Source organism: Oncorhynchus keta, chromosome 22, assembly GCF_023373465.1.
Source record: "Oncorhynchus keta strain PuntledgeMale-10-30-2019 chromosome 22, Oket_V2, whole genome shotgun sequence".
Classification (NCBI taxonomy): Eukaryota; Metazoa; Chordata; class Actinopteri; order Salmoniformes; family Salmonidae; genus Oncorhynchus; species Oncorhynchus keta.
In genome coordinates, this window is record NC_068442.1 from 10,090,281 (window position 1) to 10,114,024 (window position 23,744).

General features: G+C 46.0%; 1 protein-coding gene across 4 annotated transcripts in view; it reads left to right on the plus strand.

The window, feature by feature from the left end:
* Positions 1-23,744, plus strand: part of LOC118401021 (transcriptional enhancer factor TEF-1-like) — a 56,435-nt gene that overhangs the window by 19,159 nt on the left and 13,532 nt on the right. Inside the window, exons 1-3 of one of the 4 annotated variants that reach the window (XM_052474771.1) lie at positions 10,164-10,371; positions 11,649-11,713; positions 12,086-12,148. Coding sequence is in view for 3 of the 4 variants with exons in the window: in XM_052474769.1 (XP_052330729.1) it covers positions 10,468-10,612; positions 11,649-11,713; positions 12,086-12,148 (273 nt within the window). In the remaining variant the exon portion in view is untranslated. Of the gene's footprint in view, positions 1-10,163; positions 10,372-10,398; positions 10,613-11,648; positions 11,714-12,085; positions 12,149-12,899; positions 12,981-23,744 lie in introns of those variants that run through there. The other 3 variants (XM_052474769.1, XM_035798155.2, XM_052474770.1) reach the window with 3 other exon arrangements.

The window sequence follows — 23,744 nt, forward strand, 5'->3', positions numbered from 1 at the left end:
GGGAGGCAGAGGTTTAGAACTAAAGCCAGTGTGAACCATTAGTGAGGAACAGATGGTCGTGTGGCTGCCACCAGCTGCGCCGTACACTCTACCCCCTCCCCCTTACCCTCTTTCTCACTCACACACACACACACACACACACACACACACACACACACACACACACACACCCTCACCCTCCCTCTCTTCTTGGGCTTGGCTGGTGATGTTGGGAGAGGGAGGACAACCCCCTCCTCCTCCTTCTCTGAGTGCCATAGTTGCTCACAGCACACAACACAACATCCAATGAAAGTAGAGGTGAACCCCCCTTTATTTTTCAAACATGACCAGTGTCTGCTCTCGTGCGACCTCACTACCCAAGCTCACAGTCTGTGTAAGAACTCATGCATCTTACCGAGTCAGAAAACTGATGTTAGAAAGACATTATATACAGAAACTAGAAAAACATTTTCGAGTCGGATGTAACAGCACTGTGGCACTTTGGGAACTTCTCGTGAACTTTTGCTGGTTATAAATGTGTATACTTCTATATGTTGTTGTATGTCTTCAGGTTGTTTCGGAGACTCTTGACACACAAGCAAGACCATCTACATTGTTTGAGTTTATGTTTATTGAATATCGCCCTGACTAGATCAATCTCTGTCTGAGCGTGTTGACAGACGTGTTATCTCTGCTTGGTTGTGATGTATTGAGTGGGATCAGCACAGGGTCGGTCAGAGGTCCTCAGTATCTTAACATGTTCCAGACTGAGCTGCTTGTATCTTTACCGTCTCTAGAACATAGCAATGATCCCTCTGGGGTTTTACTCAAACACCACTTAAAGACCTGATTCTGTAGGTTTGACACTAACACACATCCATCAGCCAGAAACTGGGCCTTTTGTGCATTTTGTCATTGTAGTTTATTCGAATGTATTACAAATCGCTACACCTTACTCATGGATGGGATCTGCATGTCAGCGTATCAGGTAGGGAGAATAAAAGAGGGGGTTGAGAGGCATGTGGAGTTGGAGTAATGAGCAGTGATTACTGGAACTGTGGAAGAACTCACTCCAACCTCTCTTCCCAGCCTTGGATCCACTGGGTCCTAGTGCTTGAACTGTGACTCACCGTGGACTCATGTTGCCTGTAGCACAACCTAATATCTCCCTTGTCTACAATTAATATCCTCCACATAGCAGACCATGGATTTGCCTTTACGAAACACTCAGATCCTGTTGGCCACCACTGTGCTGCGGGCCCTCCCTCTCATCCCAGAGCCGATGAGAAACAGATAGAGAGGTGGTCCAGGCTGATTAAGTGGGCTGATTGCTAGAAATACAATTGTTTGCATTAGTTAGCACTGGAGCCACACAGATGGCCTGGATTCAATAACAACTTAATTTGCTGTCCGCTCGGTTCGCATCCTGACCAGACAACAGACAGTTGCTGAGCTTTCGCGATGTGAGACAGACGTTTGACGAGGGACAGTGCGGTACAGCGTTGGGCGGCGTTGGCATCTGAGAGACTGGAGGAACGACGCAGAGCGACCTGGATTAGTCACTAGAGGAGGAGGAGTGAAGCAAGAGTAAGGCTCAGGTCCTCCTGAGTGGCCCTCTTCAGCCCTCTGCTCCCTCCACTCAATGCAGTTAATTAGCAACTGTCTCTATAGCAACTGCCTATTGCCTCTAAACAATGTCTATTTTTCCTGTTGCAGCGGAGCTTATCTCAGTGTTTACCTGTGGGGCTCTCGGGTGCTTTGAGTCTCAGTGGGGCCTGGCACGGTGCCCGGCCTGGGGGGGGGGGGTAGGCTCTTTCCTCTTTGTGGAGCGCCGGCTGCTCTACAGGAACTAGATTGAGCAGGTGGAAGGAAGGGACATGACCTCAGCCCGGCCCTAAAAAAAAGCCCACGTACTGACTGATCACGAAACGTATAACTCCTCCACCACAACTTGTACGATTGCTTGATGTTTCTCTCTAATGGCACAATGTATGCTAAGGTATAATCCACTTTGCACGTCTTTTATCCGAGCGATAAATTCTAGAAAGAAATCAGTGTTTTTTTAAAAATGGTATTGACAATCTCCATCTGGTTTAGATGAGGAGCAGATAGGCCTCCGCAGTGGTTCCATTCTGCCACCATTTATCCTGTGAGTGGAGAGGCCTGTCATGATGCCTCATCATCATTAGACCGTAGCAATCTGCTGTCTCTCTGTTGGCCAGGCCAAATATCCCAGCATGGCTTAGCTGGAGAAGAGACCAGAGCAGAGGCAGGCTGGAGTTTTGTAGCACCATTGGTGACATGGCCATTTCCCCTCTCTGCTTCAGGAGCAGGTAGTGACTGAGGTTATTATTATATTAGGTAAAGGTAGTGACTGAGGTATAGGTAGTGACTGAGGTATAGGTAGTGACTGAGGTATAGGTAGTGACTGAGGTATAGGTAGTGACTGAGGTATAGGTAGTGACTGAGGTATAGGTAGTGACTGAGGTATAGGTAGTGACTGAGGTATAGGTAGTGACTGAGGTATAGGTAGTGACTGAGGTATAGGTATTGAATCTTGGATCAGGTTTGGATTTGGCCCTTTGAAGTTCTATGATACATTGTGACTGTCACTAATGATTAGCCAACTTTCAATTATTCTTTAAAAGGAAAGAAAAGGCTTTGAAAATGAGTCATGGGACGCTGTGTACTCGTGAGGATTGATTTGGTTTGCACGATATCTCGCCGCTGCCTTCTAGCTATTGAGGATAAGATCCTGTACATCCAAGCTGCCAACATGGCCGTATGAGATGGGAAATATAGTCCTCGTGCCCTCAGGGTAATGGTGAAGCATGCTGGGGTGGCTTGAGTCTGAGTCATCCTTGGGTCTGGGTTTCCCTCAGTCTATTCTCCCTGTATGGTACATACAGTATCATGGAACTACAGTAATATATGACAGTATGCTTCACTATATGATGGGTACAGTACAGAGCCTTGACTTCAGCTTCTAGCATTTATAGTTGTAGCCTCTCTAGGTAATAATACAACTATAATACTAGCTGCTGAAACTTACGAGTCTCGAAGAGATGGTTTAAAGGGGCGGTACAAACCGCTAATGGACTACCTGTCTTTCAGTCAACGCTCATACCAGCTTGCTCTCTACTGTACAGTACCGTGGTGTGGGCAGAGTTGGTATTGGCACTGAGCCACTGTCATTCTCCCTGGCGTGGACCTGTACGGCACCGCGGGAAAGACCCACCTCCTCCACACCTCGAGGAACTTCACCTCTGAGTTCTCCTCTGAACACTATACGTATTTCCCATCCATTGTATTGTGCCTCTTCGAGAGCAAAGATAATGCGTAAGAGAGAGTTAAGAGTGTGACCTGCACACGTTATCTTCAAGGAAGGATGGAGACACACAGAAGTTGCGCCTCTTCATTTTTTTTCCCGAACCATTCTGCTGTATATGGTTGCACAGGCTGTGTGAAGGGAAAACAAGTATAGCCAGAAAACATCATGTTCTTTGTATTTTCTGTATTAAGAGTAGTGGTATTTTGTGGTGGGATTGTTTTTTTGACGGGTTTTTAGGTAGGTAGCTTTGATTTTACTATCTGTTATGTTACTACCTCAGAGTGGCGCGACATGACTTTGTCCTGCGAGGGAGGCCGGTTATTGACGATGTGCAACTGAAGGTCTGGGTGTTTTTTTTTCAAGGTGTGTAAAATAAAAATGGACTTAGGAAATGTATGGAGAATTGTAAGGCAACAAAACTCTTCTTTTTTTAAAAACCGTTTTCATTTTTCTTTATTTAAGCAGAGAATCACCAGGGTCTCTTTCACAAGGGAGCTCTGCTTATCCAATTTCATAAGACAAACTCGAAATCAAATACAATATAAAACAAGTCAAATACAGCAAAACACAAATATTAAAGAAAAACAATTACATTCCTCAATAAGAGGGTCCCAAATCAATATTTGAAATTGCTCGAGCGGCACCAGAACATCCAACTGTAATGTATTTTGTAGTTGGTTCCAGCAACGAGGTGCTTTAAAAAAATACAGCGAATTCACCTAGTTCAGTGGAGACCAGAGGAACCTCAAGAGTTAACCAACCTTGTGAACGACTTTGGTATCTCATGTTTTTATATTCCTACAGCGATGTTTAGGTAAGTCAGAAGCTTGTGTCGTCGAGCTTTGTCAACAAAGGGGGAACAGTGAAGTGATCTACGGGACTTTAATGAGGACCAGACAACGTTTTGATACAGGATGCAATGGCGAGTATCACAACTGTCACCTGTGATAAAGCGAAGGGTCCAATTGGTAGACGGCATCCGAGGATTTTAATAGTAGTGGCTGCTGTCACCATAGTGCTGATTTCCGGAGAAGCATTATAACAGTCAGGATGTACTGTGGCAGTGGTTAAAACCTTTACCTTTCCAACCCTAATCAGGGAAACTCTTGACAGTCGAATTGCAGTTGCCAGTTGCTGTACTGTAACAAAGAATGTTATTTTATAATGAATGTATTGCTGTTGAATGAGAGATACACTACAGACCTCCGCTGTTTCTCGCTCTTCAAAATGAATGGCTATGGTGAAAGTGGGATGGTAGGAAATGTTCAAAGAGGAGAGTTCCCCGGATGCTGCAGTAATGTGTTCCCTTGTGGCTCCAGAGGGGTGTGAGCTGTGACCATGAAGGGCATGCCTGTACCTGTCGTCTCACAAACGCTCACGCACGCACGCACGCACGCACGCACGCACACACACACACACACACACACACACACACACACACACACACACACACACACACACACACACACACACACACACACACACACACACACACACACACACAAAACAGAAATATCAATATCATGACATACAAAGATGTTTACATAACAGAATTTGAGATCTTCATCCAATAACCATTGAAACAAAAAGCATAGAGATTATTATCCAGTGGTATTCCCTCTGTCTTCCTCTCAAGATAATTGGAGTGAAAGAGGCTCATGGCACATCTTTGTTTGTTAGTAATGACTCAGTGGCCTTCAGGGGTAGAACATGTTCTTAACAGAGCCTCTCGCATCGAGGGCATGTGTGTGTCTGGAGTGTTTGGTTCGTAAAAGAGCACTAGGTGTTCATCTGTAGGTCGTTATGTTGCACTCCCTTCTGATGTAATTATTCCAGGAACAATTTGTTCCTTTGAAAGACATGATAGATTTATGGTACTTTGTGTGAAGGCCCACACAGCGACAGAATGATAGAGGTAATGATGACAGGAAGTGTTGTCGAGAAAGGAGAATATGTGAGTGGTCACAACACTCAATGCTGTTTCTCTCGCTCTCATTCTCTCTCTCTTTCTTTCTCTCTCACCAATACTGTACAGTATTTGTTTTGGTTGACTAAACAATTCCGATGTACAGTACATTTTGCTTCACACCATTTTTTTGGGGACTAGGTTGAAGAAAATCTTGAAAGGTAAATACCTTCGTCAGCTTAAGGGCCTGTGGAGTTCACTTGAGGATATTTCACATTTTTTTCATGTGAGATTTCCAGCACGCTGGTGTAATGTTTCCATTCGGGCCTCTCTGTCAGAACTCTGAGAGGCTCGAACACACAGGTGAGAATGGCTAATTAGTCCCCTTAAAACGAACCAACGGCTGCAACCAACCAACAACATTCACTCCCACAGGCCGTGAGTATGCATAGTGGGCCACAGTTTGGGATAGAGTGAATTGTGGTTCTTAGAGTGCCGTTCTGCTGTGTATATATATATATATACACACTTAAACACACACACACACACACACAAAAAACACACACACACACACACACTTAAACTCACACACAGTGCCTTTTTAATTAAAAAAATTGCGATGAATGAATACAGCGGTCCTTTGCCAAACCAAGACGCGGTCGTTGTGGTTTGTGGACTCCTCAGTGTACTCCAAGCTCATTAGAGACTGGGCTCAAGATGACGTTTGGAGTCATTCTAAAACAACTGAAGGGCTTTATTGTGAGTCGAGGCTATCGGCATCGTGGTATACATCAGCCTTCCATTCTAAACGTCATGCATTAAGAAAATGTTTTTCTTACTTTGAAACCTTTGTGTTCTGGAAGTACCGCTGAAATGGTTCTATAAACAAACTCAAAATCACTGCTGCATACTACGGGGTGCCTTAATCAAAATGTTGGATGGTTCTGCCATTCATTTCACATGTGCATTACTGTGCAAAGATTTCCCCAAATTAGCAATTAGAACAGCAAGTGATGTTTGATATTCCCTGATTACTGTGTTTGGCTTCACCAGTGGCTCCTTTTGTGTAATGGAGTGTGTTGTGTTTGGTGGCGAGCTGGATACATCCATAGGGGAGGGCTGGAGGGGTAAATGTTGATAATGAGAAAAGCCATCGTCACGGCCTCAGACCATCTGACTTTGGCCTTGAAGTCTTTCTCTCTGGCCCATTCTCTAAATGGGAGCGTGTGTGTGTGTGTGTGTGTGTGTGTGTGTGTGTGTGTGTGTGTGTGTGTGTGTGTGTGTGTGTGTGTGTGTGTGTGTGTGTGTGTGTGTGTGTGTGTGTGTGTGTGTGTGTGTGTGTGTGTGTGTGTGTGTGTGTGTGTGTGTGTGTGGGTGTGGGGGGGGGGGGTCATAATGTACTGTGTAAGCCATCTAGAATGGGCAGCTGGTCGGGGAAGGAGTCAGATGTCAGCCTGCCAGGAGTGTGTACGTGTGAGTGTGTGAGGATTTATTTGTCAGGGGGGAGTGACGGCCGCGCCCATTGACTGCTCTGAGGGAAACACCTGCATTGGAGCTGTAGATCTTATCCGACTAAGCTCCCTATCTCCAAGCTAAGGGATGGGTCAGAACAGCACCATCTGGTTTAGGGACACAGGGCCAGGGCTAGATCTATTTCCATTCAACAGGTCCAGAAGTAATACGCAGTATTTTAGTTTGTTTCTATCTGTGTGTTTGTACCTTGTAGTTTGTATGCCTGTGACATTGCAGCCTCTTTGGATGCATTAAAGGTGCCTACACATACATTTTTGCATTGAAATTTCAGAAAATGTCCATAATATACAGTATCTGCAGTCATAGTGGAATGATAATGTTTCACAGTATGTCTTACCCACCAGTGTTGTGATTGGCTGTGATATTCGCCTATTGATTTCTCCCACCGGAGCGCCATCTGTTGTCAAAATGGGAAAAGCTGTTTTGACTTTGGCTGTGTTATCTAGTGGAAATTGGGTCAAGTGGCCAATGTCGAAATACTTTTTTCCAGGTTGCTAAAATTCTACACTGTTCTCTTAATTTCAGTTTATGTGAGGAAAGCAAACACTGAATAGCATAGGGAATCATTTTACCACCAATATCTCTGTGAAATATGTTTTCAATAACAAAAATATAGTTTTTGGACCAAATTAAAAGGCTCAAGCACGAGTCTCCACCATGTCACAGGGAAATGGGATGCGTGGGAGGAGAGAGTTTTGTTTTGAATACAGCCTAGTGCTGTTGCAATTCACCTAGCTTCCGCATAGGGCGCGAAATTCTAGGTATAGTTGGTTTCTGGAGCTTTAAAGTTGGAATCCGAAGCGGTGAAACTGCCACGTCTGTTTACGACATTCCAACAACAAAGACATTACTTCAAACAACAACAATCGTTTTTCCCCCCTCTAACATCATGGCAAATCATTGCACGCATGATAGAACAGCAATGTGTCCTATGATATCTTTGTTTTCTTTCTCACCACAGCAGAATGCTCCTCTTCCCTGTTTCAAAAGCAAAACAAAAACAAAGTGCTATCTTTTGGGGGGGGGGGGGTGTTTCACCAAATGCTGATCTCAGCTTTAAGGTCTAATCACTTGGACGGGGCTATTATTCCGATAACATACCCCAAGGTAGCCCTCTGTGTTTGTGTGTGACAATATGGAGGCTGGACCAGACAGAGCCCTGGGGAAGGAGTAAATATACAGCAGCTCTGGCCATGGTAATGTTCCAGTCTGTAGTAGTTATAGGGCTTCTCTCCCGTCTCCCCAGCCAGCCAGGGGACCTCCCACTGAAAGGCTCCATATTGTTGGCTTAGGCCTTTGTGATGCTAATGTAGGCCTGAGACCCTTGAGTCATCCATCATGGCCGGCGGGACAGCCAGGCTATTGTCCAGAGGATTTGGGTCTCTCCTGCACTCACTCCGCTCCGCCGAGAGTCAGGGGCTTGCCTGGGGCCCAGTGCATTCTGGGAAGGGGGAGTAAAGAGCGGAAAGGATTAGGGCGCCCGTCACAGTGTAAATATAAGCTAGTCAGAGGGCTATGAAAGGAGGGTGCCTGCGACAAGTTTGAGCACTGGACCAAGAGATGAGGCATTTTGTTGTATTTGTGCGTATTCTGTGGGATTTGTAATGTTGGGAGTTGATACTTTTGATACGTTTTAAAGTTGCTAGCCTCACTACCTTGAACGCAACATGCAGGAAAATGAATAGAACCGTACAATACGGAGGGCAGCTTCTTTAACTGGTTCAAGATCATTTCATTGCCTATAAAGTGTTTGGTTTTTTATTCCATTTCAGTGTTTCACAACTTTGGTAATGTCAAGAACAGGGCAAGTCACAGTTGTCTTTCCTTATGGCCGTGATTCACAATGACACTTGGAAACCATCTCTGAGAAAAGCCTTTAAATCCCTTGTTATGATGTTGGAAACAGTTCATATTGCCTGGCAATAGACATTTATTGGAGGAGCGTTTAATGGCGAAGCCACATGAAGAGAGCAGTGAGTGAGTATATGAGTGATCCTCAGGTTGTCAGAATGCCAGAGTGTTCTCTAGGGTCTTCTGACATCACCCTGGATGCTGCAGTGCAGTGCCTTGTGGGGGTATGGTCAGTCCATCCTTAAAACGAGGGCCGGGAAAGGAAATGAGAGCTTTAAAAAGATCTCAGCTAAGAGACGTGCTGTTTCACACACACACACACACACACACATACACACACATATACACACACACACACACACACACACACAAAATAAATCTAATTTTAAAGTTGTTGTTACCAATACAAATAATTTCTATGTGTATTACGAAAACACTAACCTGCGTTATCCTGGAATTTCAGTGTCAGTTGTCCGTTGGTGTCAGTGGAGGGTGCTAAACTACCTCTCTCTCTGGTTATTTTGTGTGTACTGTGTGGTGTTGTGTCTCTCCCCTTTGTCTCTGACCCCTGACCTCTAACCCCTGGCCTGGATCAGTAGGGCTGAGGCCGGGTCACTGTGGGTCAGTGTCCTGCTCCATCCGTCAGCCTGGTAAGTGGGAGCTGAAATGGGAACACAAAACTGCCCACACACACTATCAGCTGTCAAGTAGCACTGTAGCAGTCTGCTGATCAGGCAAACCATAGCAATGAGAGCTCTAAGCTCCAACTCTACATAGTCAGACATCTCCAACCCACACACAAACTCTTATCTCGTCGACCTACTGAACTCGCAACTCCAATCTGTTAACCCTAACTCCGACCCTGCTCTAACCTCTGCTGTAGGCTGCATTATGTTCTCCATCATTTTTATTATTTAAGGGATAGCCAATGAAAGGAGATATTGTCCAGTTTGCTTGAAGGATTTGCAATGCATTTGAATAAGATGTTATTTCAGAGAGAACTCATTTGAATGTGTGTTTCTTGGCTCATGCAATAATGATATTAAAGAGTGACTGCTCCTAAAAAGCAACTTCAAATTTTGAAAACAGCGTATGTGGCATCGATGTTAGTCAGAAACATGTATCCTAGTGTCAAACTTGACTACAAAGTGTAAATAGGATAATTCTGGTCATAAAGTCAACCTCGTCCAAACCAGAGATTTGCGAGATGATAGGAAAAATGTCTATGTCATGGAATGAAGGGTAGTGGTACTACTGTAACAGTTTTCATTGGGTTTGGTTTATTTAAATCCTGCCCAAAGCTGGCAGCACCCAAGTAATCATCAATTCGGAGCGCAGCTGCAAATTACCAGATCGTAATGCCCATGGTATATTTGGTTTGACATTCCATACCCCTATGGGGTTAGATAGGGACCATCCGTAAATTACACAATGTAAACAATATTTAAAAAATGTCAATAACTCCAAATGTAACTGACTTAAAAACCTCAAACCAACTATAAATTATAGAAATGTATTTACAAATATTGAACGTATTTATGAGCCAACTAAAAGATGTGCAACATGAAAATATTGTCCCATTTACATTGTATAATTTATTGATGGTCCCTAACTAGCCCCAGAGATAATCTATCCAATGTCAAACCAACTTTGCCACGGTTGCACACCAGCTGGCTGAAGCTAATTGGCGAAAGAAGTTGGCTAGCACTAGCTAGCCTCTGCAATTTCAAGACATAAGACCTGGTTAGACTGTTTCAAGTTATCTAGAAGGGTGAGCAATTGTAACTGTGTACTGTTTTGGCAGAGTGAATGTACAAACACTTGCCACGTGCTAACACACACAACAGACTCTCGTTTGGCTTCAGTCATGGCCGCTGCATTTCTTAAAGACCAAGCTGAAAATGAGGCCAAATCAGGAAGTTCAGCCCCCCTTAAATGGCTGGTTTTACAGAGACAACAAACAAAGCAGGAATATGTGATGGAGCTGGTTTTGAAGAAAGCTGAGGGAAATGGTGCAGTGTTACCTCTTTGAAACTTAATGAGACATTTGACAATAACAATGTCCATCAGTGCAGAAACTTCTCTCTCTTGTCTCCTGGCAGTGCACTCTTTTTGTTTAGCTCTGGAAATAGATATTAGCTTACTCAACTCATAGTGGGCTAATTTATGAGTATCATGGGGGAGGGATTTCTTGGTTTGGTCTGTTAGGTTGAGGATCTTTAAACTTCTCTCTCTCCCTCCCTCTGTCTCTCGCTTTCTCTTACCCTCTCTCGCTCCGTCCCTCCCTCTTTCAGTCTCTCCCTTTCTCTCTCTCTCTCTCTCTCTCTCACTCCCTCTCTCATCCCTCTCCCTCTTTCTTTCTCTCTGGCTCTCTCTCTCCATCCCTCTGTCTGTCTCTCCCTTTCTCTCTGCCCTTTCTCTCTCCCTCACCCTCTCTCACTCCCCCTCTCTTCCTCACCCACCCTCCCTCCCTCTCTTCCTCACCCACCCACCCTCCCTCCCTCCCTCCCTCTCTCTCTTCCTCACCCACCCTCCCTCCCTCTCTTCCTCACCCTCCCTCTCTCTCTCGCTCTGTCACTCCCTCTCGCTTGTTTCGTGCTCTTGCCAAGTCCCGCTGAGTGTGTTTGCAAGCTGGTGAAAATAATGAATTATTCAGCAGTAAGCATGCTTACAGCTGGCCGTTTGGGGGCCTTTGATCTGGGAATTGGGCGTCTGCATGAATGCCCGTATTGTCATGTTATGTGTACACAGTGTGTGAGTGATTGAGAGTAGGGAGGCCCCAGCATGGGCGGCGGGAGATTACAGTGCGGGCCTGCTGGGTGCAGGGTCACACCACTAAATCCCCCCCAGATGCTGTTTTTTTCGGCCGAGGTCACATGTTATCCGCCAGTCCGTGTTGCCTTAACAAAATGGTCCCCTCCAAATGAACATGGGTTAGGGTTAGTATCACTCACCAGGCCCCCTCCACACATACACCTGTCTGGAGTGGACACTTAAGCCAGGAGGCCACTACCTACACAAACCTGAGTGATTTGTTTCTTCCCTCAGGTCGCAATGAGTTGATAGCGAGATACATCAAACTAAGAACGGGAAAGACAAGGACAAGAAAGCAGGTAAGAAGACTCATCAGATATACTGTGCACTTGTAATGAAATCTAAACCACTCACGGGTCCAATCCCTAAGGGACACATATTGTCATTTTCTGGAGCCCTTAGAGGTTGCTGTAGGGCAGGTCACCTGATACTACTGGCCAGGCGAAGGATCTTTGACCTGTGTGGCCATGCGTAGGAGGATCAAAACAGGTCTCCTATTGAAGGCCGTTTTTGCATGATGCATAGCACTTTTCACTGTCAAACTGTGAAGGATACAAAGCGCTGGATGCAGTTGTCAAGGGAGGAGTGTGTGCCCGCAGTGGCGGGCTTTAGGCCCTATTTCTTTTTCATCTCCATGGTAACTGTCTGTTCCCTTGTCTCCCTACCAACAGGTCTCCAGTCACATTCAGGTTCTTGCCAGACGGAAATCTCGGGAGTTTCACACCAAGCTAAAGGTAAGAGCTACTGCCTTTTCGACCTCCAGGCGCTGTTTGTCTAGCTTCCTGTTTCTGTTGCTGTGGTAATGGGTGGGATGCCTGATGCTGTGACTCCAGTATCCTAGATTCCACACATCCAATATTCCTGTTTAGCATTCGATGGGCTAGTCCCATGCTTCCCCCTGTTTGTTGCTCTTGTTTCTTATTGCTTCCTGTGACTAACAAAAGTGTACACCCGCTCAGCGGATCTCGAATGGCTTTGCAAGGGGATAGTTCTACTCTTTCTTTCACTGACCAAGGATTGAATTGCATGTTCAGTTTCATAATATTTCATATTATATTTTACTCAAGAAAAATATCTTACATCAACTTGCAAGAAAGTACTGTAATGTTTAAATGCTAATGTATTTTTTTTTTGTGAAAGTAGTTTTTTTTTTTAAATGTAGATTGCACCTACAATATCTCCCTGCATGATGTTTGGACAGCAAGCCAATAAGAGAAGCATGCTGGCAAGACGTGTTCGCTGTTTATTGTATATGAGCACCTTAGTGTTGGAGATAGCAGTCAGCCAGAAGCTATGACCTTATCATCGTTTAACGCTGAAGCTGTTATTCGTTTGTGCGTGGTTGTGTGTGTTTGTGTGTGTGCTCAACTTGAGGGTTGGCTTGCATACAAAGTCATGTTTTACATACCACTGTCTATACCTCCCATGTCATCTCTAACAATCTGAACGTAATCATTCTATGTTGTAATACGGACAGTAGTTAGTTTTGTCCGGATAGCAAAGTGTGACGAGTGGGCTGTAAGAATAAAACCACTCTCATCTCTTTGCATTCAGGTCACATGTATGGTAAGTACCACCCTCAAAATACTGTACTGTTGGCTGTGCTTCAGGCCCATCTGTAAAGCTAGGTGTCCCTGCGCTTAGATCCATAGTGTCCTGCTGCTAAAGGCCCAAATACTGTGTAATGTACAGTACCAGTCAAATGTTTGGACACACCTACTCATTCAAATGTTTTTCTTTAATTTTACTATGTTCTACATTGTATAATAATAGTGAAGACCTCAAAACTGTGGAATAACACATATGGAATCATGTAGTAACTAAAGAAGTTTTCAACAAATCAAAATATATTTTATATTTGAGATTCTTCAAAGTAGCCACCCTTTGCCTTGATGACAGCTTTGCACTCTTGGCATTCTCTCAACCAGCTTCATGATACAGTGACCTGGAATGCATTTCAATTAACAGGTGTGCCTTGTTAATTTGTGGAATTTCTTTCCTTCTTAATGCGTTTGAGCCAATCAGTTGGGTTGTGACATGGTAGGGTTGGTATACAGAAGATAGGACAATTTGGTAAAATACCAAGTGCATGTTATGGCAAGATCGGCTCAAATAAGCAAAGAGAAACAACAGTCCATCATTACTTTAAGACATGAAGGTCAGTCAATCCAAGGGCTCCCGAGTGGCGCAGCGGTCTAAGGCACTTCATCTCAGTGCTTGAGGCATTACTACAGACACCCTGGTTCGATTCCAGGCTGTATCACAACCGGACGTGATTGGGAGTCCCATAGGGCGGAGCACAATTGACTCAGCATCGTCCGGATTTGGCCGGTGTAGGCCGTCATTGTAAATAATAATTTGTTCTGAACTGACTAGCCTAGTTAAATCAAATCAAAATCTATTTTAAAATCCGGAAAATGTTAAGAGCTTTTATTAAAGTGCAGTCGCAAAAACCATCAAGCGCTATGATGAAACTGGCTCTCATGAGGACCGCCACAGGAAAGGAAGACCCAGAGTTACCTCTGCTGCAGAGGATAAGTTCATTAGAGTTACCAGCCTCAGATTGCAGCCCAAATAAATGCTTGACAGAGTTTAAGTAACAAACACATCTCAACATCAACTGTTCAGAGGAGACTGAGTGAATCAGGCCTTCATAGTTGAATTGCTGTAAAGAAACCACTACTAAAGGACACCAATAATAATAAGAGACTTGCTTGGGCCAAGAAACACAAGCAATGGAGAATAGACTGGCGGAAAGCTGTCATCAAGGCAAATGGTGGCTACTTTGAAGAATCTCAAATATATTTTGATTTGTTAAACACTGTTGTTTACTACATGATTCCATGTGTGTTATTTCATAGTTTTGATGTCTTCACTATTATTCTACAATGTAGAAAATAGTAAAAATAAAGAAAAAACCTTGAGGAGGTGTGTCCAAATGTTTGACTGGTACTGTATGTCCTGTGTTTGTATCTATCACCAGCAGCAACTGTGTATCCACCATCCCACTGTATCCACTCCATCTCACTGTATCCACTCCATCTCACTGTATCCACTCCATCTCGCTGTATCCACTCCATCTCGCTGTATCCACTCCATTCTCTGTATCCACTCCATCTTGCTGTATCCACTCCATCTCACTGTATCCACTCCATCTCGCTGTATCCACTCCATCTCGCTGTATCCACTCCATCTCACTGTATCCACTCCATCTCGCTGTATCCACTCCATCCTACTGTATCCACTCCATCTCAGTGTATCCACTCCATCTCTCTGTATCCACTCCATCTCACTGTATCCACTCCATCTCACTGTATCCACTCCATCTTCCTGTATCCACTCCATCTCGCTGTATCCACTCCATCTCACTGTATCCACTCCATCTCACTGTATCCACTCCATCTCGCTGTATCCACTCCATCTCGCTGTATCCACTCCATCTCGCTGTATCCACTCCATCTCACTGTATCCACTCCATCTTGCTGTATCCACTCCATCTCGCTGTATCCACTCCATCTCACTGTATCCACTCCATCTCGCTGTATCCACTCCATCCTACTGTATCCACTCCATCTCGCTGTATCCACTCCATCCTACTGTATCCACTCCATCTCGCTGTATCCACTCCATCTCGCTGTATCCACTCCATCCTACTGTATCCACTCCATCTCACTGTATCCACTCCATCTCACTGTATCCACTCCATCTTGCTGTATCCACTCCATCTCGCTGTATCCACTCCATCTCGCTGTATCCACTCCATCTCTCTGTATCCACTCCATCTCACTGTATCCACTCCATCTCACTGTATCCACTCCATCTTCCTGTATCCACTCCATCTCACTGTATCCACTCCATCTCGCTGTATCCACTCCACCACGCTGTATCCACTCCATCTCGCTGTATCCACTCCATTCTCTGTATCCACTCCATCTTGCTGTATCCACTCCATCTCACTGTATCCACTCCATCTCGCTGTATCCACTCCATCTCGCTGTATCCACTCCATCTCACTGTATCCACTCCATCTCGCTGTATCCACTCCATCCTACTGTATCCACTCCATCTCAGTGTATCCACTCCATCTCTGTATCCACTCCATCTCACTGTATCCACTCCATCTCACTGTATCCACTCCATCTTCCTGTATCCACTCCATCTCGCTGTATCCACTCCATCTCACTGTATCCACTCCATCTCACTGTATCCACTCCATCTCGCTGTATCCACTCCATCTTGCTGTATCCACTCCATCTCGCTGTATCCACTCCATCTCACTGTATCCACTCCATCTCGCTGTATCCACTCCATCCTACTGTATCCACTCCATCTCGCTGTATCCACTCCATCCTACTGTATCCACTCCATCTCGCTGTATCCACTCCATCTCGCTGTATCCACTCCATCCTACTGTATCCACTCCATCTCACTGTATCCACTCCATCTCACTGTATCCACTCCATCTTGCTGTATCCACTCCATCTCGCTGTATCCACTCCATCTCTCTGTATCCACTCCATCTCACTGTATCCACTCCATCTCACTGTATCCACTCCATCTTCCTGTATCCACTCCATCTTCCTGTATCCACTCCATCTCACTGTATCCACTCCATCTCGCTGTATCCACTCCACCACGCTGTATCCACTCCATCTCTCTGTATCCACTCCATCTTGCTGTATCCACTCCATCCTACTGTATCCACTCCATCTCGCTGTATCCACTCCATCTCGCTGTATCCACTCCATCCTACTGTATCCACTCCATCTCGCTGTATCCACTCCAATTCACTGTATCCACTCCATCTCGCTGTATCCACTCCATCTCGCTGTATCCACTCCATCCTACTGTATCCACTCCATCTCGCTGTATCCACTCCATTCTCTGTATCCACTCCATCTCAGTGTATCCACTCCATCTCGCTGTATCCACTCCATCTCGCTGTATCCACTCCATCTCACTGTATCCACTCCATCTCACTGTATCCACTCCATCTCTCTGTATCCACTCCATCTCACTGTATCCACTCCATCTTGCTGTATCCACTCCATCTCGCTGTATCCACTCCATTCTCTGTATCCACTCCATCTCAGTGTATCCACTCCATCTCGCTGTATCCACTCCATCTCGCTGTATCCACTCCATCTCACTGTATCCACTCCATCTCACTGTATCCACTCCATCTCGCTGTATCCACTCCATCTCGCTGTATCCACTCCATCTCACTGTATCCACTCCATCTCTCTGTATCCACTCCATCTCACTGTATCCACTCCATCTCTCTGTATCCACTCCATCTCTCTGTATCCACTCCATCTCTCTGTATCCACTCCATCTCTATGTATCCACTCCATCTCGCTGTATCCACTCCATCCTACTGTATCCACTCCATCTCGCTGTATCCACTCCATCTCACTGTATCCACTCCATCCTACTGTATCCACTCCATCTCACTGTATCCACTCCATCTCTCTGTATCCACTCCATCTCTCTGTATCCACTCCATCGCTCTGTATCCACTCCATCTCGCTGTATCCACTCCATTCTCTGTATCCACTCCCTCTCACTGTATCCACTCCATCTCTCTGTATCCACTCCATCTCACTGTATCCACTCCATCTCTCTGTATCCACTCCATCTCTCTGTATCCACTCCATCTCACTGTATCCACTCCATCTCACTGTATCCACTCCATCTCTCTGTATCCACTCCATCTCACTGTATCCACTCCATCTCACTGTATCCACTCCATCTCGCTGTATCCACTCCATCTCACTGTATCCACTCCATCTCACTGTATCCACTCCATATCTCTGTATCCACTCCATCTCTCTGTATCCACTCCATCTCACTGTATCCACTCCATCTCGCTGTATCCACTCCATCCTACTGTATCCACTCCATCTCGCTGTATCCACTCCATCTCTCTGTATCCACTCCATCTCACTGTATCCACTCCATCTCAGTGTATCCACTCCATCCTACTGTATCCACCATCTCGCTGTATCCACTCCATCTCTCTGTATCCACTCCATCTCTCTGTATCCACTCCATCTCTCTGTATCCACTCCATCTCACTGTATCCACTCCATCTCACTGTATCCACTCCATATCTCTGTATCCACTGTATCCACTCCATCTCTCTGTATCCACTCCATCTCACTGTATCCACTCCATCTTACTGTATCCACTCCATCTCGCTGTATCCACTCCATCTCACTGTATCCACTCCATCTCTCTGTATCCACTCCATCTTACTGTATCCACTCCCATCTCTCTGTATCCACTCCATCTTACTGTATCCACTCCATCTTACTGTATCCATCCATCTCTCTGTATCCACTCCATCCTACTGTATCCACTCCATCTCTGTATCCACTCCATCTCTCTGTATCCACTCCATCTTACTGTATCCACTCCATCTCGCTGTATCCACTCCATCTCGCTGTATCCACTCCATCTCGCTGTATCCACTCCATCCTACTGTATCCACTCCATCTCAGTGTATCCACTCCATCTCTCTGTATCCACTCCATCTCACTGTATCCACTCCATCTCACTGTATCCACTCCATCTTCCTGTATCCACTCCATCTCGCTGTATCCACTCCATCTCACTGTATCCACTCCATCTCACTGTATCCACTCCATCTCGCTGTATCCACTCCATCTCGCTGTATCCACTCCATCCACTCCATCTCACTGTATCCACTCCATCTCGCTGTATCCACTCCATCTCGCTGTATCTCCATCTCGCTGTATCCACTCCATCTTGCTGTATCCACTCCATCTTGCTGTATCCACTCCATCTCGCTGTATCCACTCCATCTCACTGTATCCACTCCTCGCTGTATCCACTCCATCCTACTGTATCCACTCCATCTCGCTGTATCCACTCCATCCTCTGTATCCACTCCATCTCGCTGTATCCACTCCATCTCGCTGTATCCACTCCATCCTACTGTATCCACTCCATCTCACTGTATCCACTCCATCTCACTGTATCCACTCCATCTTGCTGTATCCACTCCATCTCGCTGTATCCACTCCATCTCTCTGTATCCACTCCATCTCACTGTATCCACTCCATCTCCTGTATCCACTCCATCTTCCTGTATCCACTCCATCTTCCTGTATCCACTCCATCTCACTGTATCCACTCCATCTCGCTGTATCCACTCCACCACGCTGTATCCACTCCATCTCTGTATCCACTCCATCTTGCTGTATCCACTCCATCCTACTGTATCCACTCCATCTCGCTGTATCCACTCCATCTCGCTGTATCCACTCCATCCTACTGTATCCTCCATCTCGCTGTATCCACTCCATCTCACTGTATCCACTCCATCTCGCTGTATCCACTCCATCTCGCTGTATCCACTCCATCCTACTGTATCCACTCCATCCACTCTCTCTGTATCCACTCCATCTCAGTGTATCCACTCCATCTCGCTGTATCCACTCCATCTCGCTGTATCCACTCCATCTCACTGTATCCACTCCATCTCACTGTATCCACTCCATCTCTCTGTATCCACTCCATCTCTCTGTATCCACTCCATCCTACTGTATCCACTCCATCTCGCTGTATCCACTCCATTCTCTGTATCCACTCCATCTCAGTGTATCCACTCCATCTCGCTGTATCCATCCATCTCGCTGTATCCACTCCATCTCACTGTATCCACTCCATCTCACTGTATCCACTCCATCTCGCTGTATCCACTCCATCTCGCTGTATCCACTCCATCTCACTGTATCCACTCCATCTCTCTGTATCCACTCCATCTCACTGTATCCACTCCATCTCACTGTATCCACTCCATCTCTCTGTATCCACTCCATCTCTCTGTATCCACTCCATCTCTCTGTATCCACTCCATCTCTATGTATCCACTCCATCTCGCTGTATCCACTCCATCCTACTGTATCCACTCCATCTCGCTGTATCCACTCCATCTCACTGTATCCACTCCATCCTACTGTATCCACTCCATCTCACTGTATCCACTCCATCTCTCTGTATCCACTCCATCTCTCTGTATCCACTCCATCCATCCACCCATCTCGCTGTATCCACTCCATTCTCTGTATCCACTCCCTCTCACTGTATCCACTCCATCTCTCTGTATCCACTCCATCTCACTGTATCCACTCCATCTCTCTGTATCCACTCCATCTCTCTGTATCCACTCCATCTCACTGTATCCACTCCATCTCACTGTATCCACTCCATCTCTCTGTATCCACTCCATCTCACTGTATCCACTCCATCTCACTGTATCCACTCCATCTCGCTGTATCCACTCCATCTCACTGTATCCACTCCATCTCACTGTATCCACTCCATCTCTCTGTATCCACTCCATCTCTCTGTATCCACTCCATCTCACTGTATCCACTCCATCTCGCTGTATCCACTCCATCCTACTGTATCCACTCCATCTCGCTGTATCCACTCCATCTCTCTGTATCCACTCCATCTCACTGTATCCACTCCATCTCAGTGTATCCACTCCATCCTACTGTATCCACTCCATCTCGCTGTATCCACTCCATCTCTCTGTATCCACTCCATCTCAGTGTATCCACTCCATCTCTCTGTATCCACTCCATCTCACTGTATCCACTCCATCTCACTGTATCCACTCCATCTCTCTGTATCCACTCCATATCTCTGTATCCACTCCATCTCTCTGTATCCACTCCATCTCACTGTATCCACTCCTTCTTACTGTATCCACTCCATCTCGCTGTATCCACTCCATCTCACTGTATCCACTCCATCTCTCTGTATCCACTCCATCCTACTGTATCCACTCCATCTCTCTGTATCCACTCCATCTCTCTGTATCCACTCCATCTTGCTGTATCCACTCCATCTCTCTGTATCCACTCCATCTCAGTGTATCCACTCCATCTCTCTGTATCCACTCCATCTCTCTGTATCCACTCCATCTCACTGTATCCACTCCATCTCACTGTATCCACTCCATATCTCTGTATCCACTCCATATCTCTGTATCCACTCCATCTCTCTGTATCCACTCCATCTCACTGTATCCACTCCATCTTACTGTATCCACTCCATCTCGCTGTATCCACTCCATCTCTCTGTATCCACTCCATCTCTCTGTATCCACTCCATCTTGCTGTATCCACTCCATCTCGCTGTATCCACTCCATCTCGCTGTATCCACTCCATCTCGCTGTATCCACTCCATCCTACTGTATCCACTCCATCTCTCTGTATCCACTCCATCTCGCTGTATCCACTCCATCTCGCTGTATCCACTCCATCTCTCTGTATCCACTCCATCTCTCTGTATCCACTCCATCTTACTGTATCCACTCCATCTCGCTGTATCCACTCCATCTCGCTGTATCCACTCCATCCTACTGTATCCACTCCATCTCTCTGTATCCACTCCATCTCTCTGTATCCACTCCATCTCACTGTATCCACTCCATCTCGCTGTATCCACTCCATCTCGCTGTATCCACTCCATCTTACTGTATCCACTCCATCTCGCTGTATCCACTCCATCTCGCTGTATCCACTCCATCTCACTGTATCCACTCCATCTCACTGTATCCACTCCATCTCTCTGTATCCACTCCATCTCTCTGTATCCACTCCATCCTACTGTATCCACTCCATCCTACTGTATCCACTCCATCTCGCTGTATCCACTCCATTCTCTGTATCCACTCCATCTCAGTGTATCCACTCCATCTCGCTGTATCCACTCCATCTCGCTGTATCCACTCCATCTCACTGTATCCACTCCATCTCGCTGTATCCACTCCATCTCACTGTATCCACTCCATCTCGCTGTATCCACTCCATCTCACTGTATCCACTCCATCTCTCTGTATCCACTCCATCTCACTGTATCCACTCCATCTCACTGTATCCACTCCATCTCTCTGTATCCACTCCATCTCTATGTATCCACTCCATCTCGCTGTATCCACTCCATCCTACTGTATCCACTCCATCTCGCTGTATCCACTCCATCTCACTGTATCCACTCCATCCTACTGTATCCACTCCATCTCACTGTATCCACTCCATCTCTCTGTATCCACTCCATCTCTCTGTATCCACTCCATCTCTCTGTATCCACTCCATCGCTCTGTATCCACTCCATCTCGCTGTATCCACTCCATTCTCTGTATCCACTCCTCTCACTGTATCCACTCCATCTCTCTGTATCCACTCCATCTCACTGTATCCACTCCATCTCTCTGTATCCACTCCATCTCTCTGTATCCACTCCATCTCACTGTATCCACTCCATCTCACTGTATCCACTCCATCTCACTGTATCCACTCCATCTCACTGTATCCACTCCATCTCGCTGTATCCACTCCATCTCACTGTATCCACTCCATCTCACTGTATCCACTCCATCTCGCTGTATCCACTCCATCTCACTGTATCCACTCCATCTCACTGTATCCACTCCATATCTCTGTATCCACTCCATCTCTCTGTATCCACTCCATCTCACTGTATCCACTCCATCTCGCTGTATCCACTCCATCCTACTGTATCCACTCCATCTCGCTGTATCCACTCCATCTCTCTGTATCCACTCCATCTCAGTGTATCCACTCCATCCTACTGTATCCACTCCATCTCGCTGTATCCACTCCATCTCTCTGTATCCACTCCATCTCAGTGTATCCACTCCATCTCTCTGTATCCACTCCATCTCTCTGTATCCACTCCATCTCACTGTATCCACTCCATCTCACTGTATCCACTCCATATCTCTGTATCCACTCCATATCTCTGTATCCACTCCATCTCTCTGTATCCACTCCATCTCACTGTATCCACTCCTTCTTACTGTATCCACTCCATCTCGCTGTATCCACTCCATCTCATCCACTCCATCTCACTGTATCCACTCCATCTCTCTGTATCCACTCCATCTCTCTGTATCCACTCCATCTTACTGTATCCACTCCATCTCACTGTATCCACTCCATCTCTCCGTATCCACTCCATCTTACTGTATCCACTCCATCTTACTGTATCCACTCCATCTCTCTGTATCCACTCCATCCTACTGTATCCACTCCATCTCTCTGTATCCACTCCATCCTACTGTATCCACTCCATCTTGCTGTATCCACTCCATCTCGCTGTATCCACTCCATCTCGCTGTATCCACTCCATCTCGCTGTATCCACTCCATCTCGCTGTATCCACTCCATCCTACTGTATCCACTCCATCTCTCTGTATCCACTCCATCTCTCTGTATCCACTCCATCTCTCTGTATCCACTCCATCTTACTGTATCCACTCCATCTCGCTGTATCCACTCCATCTCGCTGTATCCACTCCATCCTACTGTATCCACTCCATCTCTCTGTATCCACTCCATCTCTCTGTATCCACTCCATCTTACTGTATCCACTCCATCTCGCTGTATCCACTCCATCTCGCTGTATCCACCCATCTTACTGTATCCACTCCATCTCGCTGTATCCACTCCATCTCGCTGTATCCACTCCATCTCACTGTATCCACTCCATCTCACTGTATCCACTCCATCTCTCTGTATCCACTCCATCCTACTGTATCCACTCCATCTCTCTGTATCCACTCCATCCTACTGTATCCACTCCATCTCACTGTATCCACTCCATCTCACTGTATCCACTCCATCCTACTGTATCCACTCCATCTCGCTGTATCCACTCCATTCTCTGTATCCACTCCATCTCAGTGTATCCACTCCATCTCGCTGTATCCACTCCATCTCGCTGTATCCACTCCATCTCCCTGTATCCACTCCATCTCGCTGTATCCACTCCATCTCGCTGTATCCACTCCATCTCGCTGTATCCACTCCATCTCACTGTATCCACTCCATCTCTCTGTATCCACTCCATCTCACTGTATCCACTCCATCTCACTGTATCCACTCCATCTCACTGTATCCACTCCATCTCTGTATCCACTCCATCTCTCTGTATCCACTCCATCTCTCTGTATCCACTCCATCTCTATGTATCCACTCCATCTCTCTGTATCCACTCCATCCTACTGTATCCACTCCATCTCGCTGTATCCACTCCATCTCACTGTATCCACTCCATCCTACTGTATCCACTCCATCTCACTGTATCCACTCCATCTCTCTGTATCCACTCCATCTCTCTGTATCCACTCCATCTCGCTGTATCCACTCCATTCTCTGTATCCACTCCCTCTCACTGTATCCACTCCATCTCTCTGTATCCACTCCATCTCACTGTATCCACTCCATCTCTCTGTATCCACTCCATCTCTCTGTATCCACTCCATC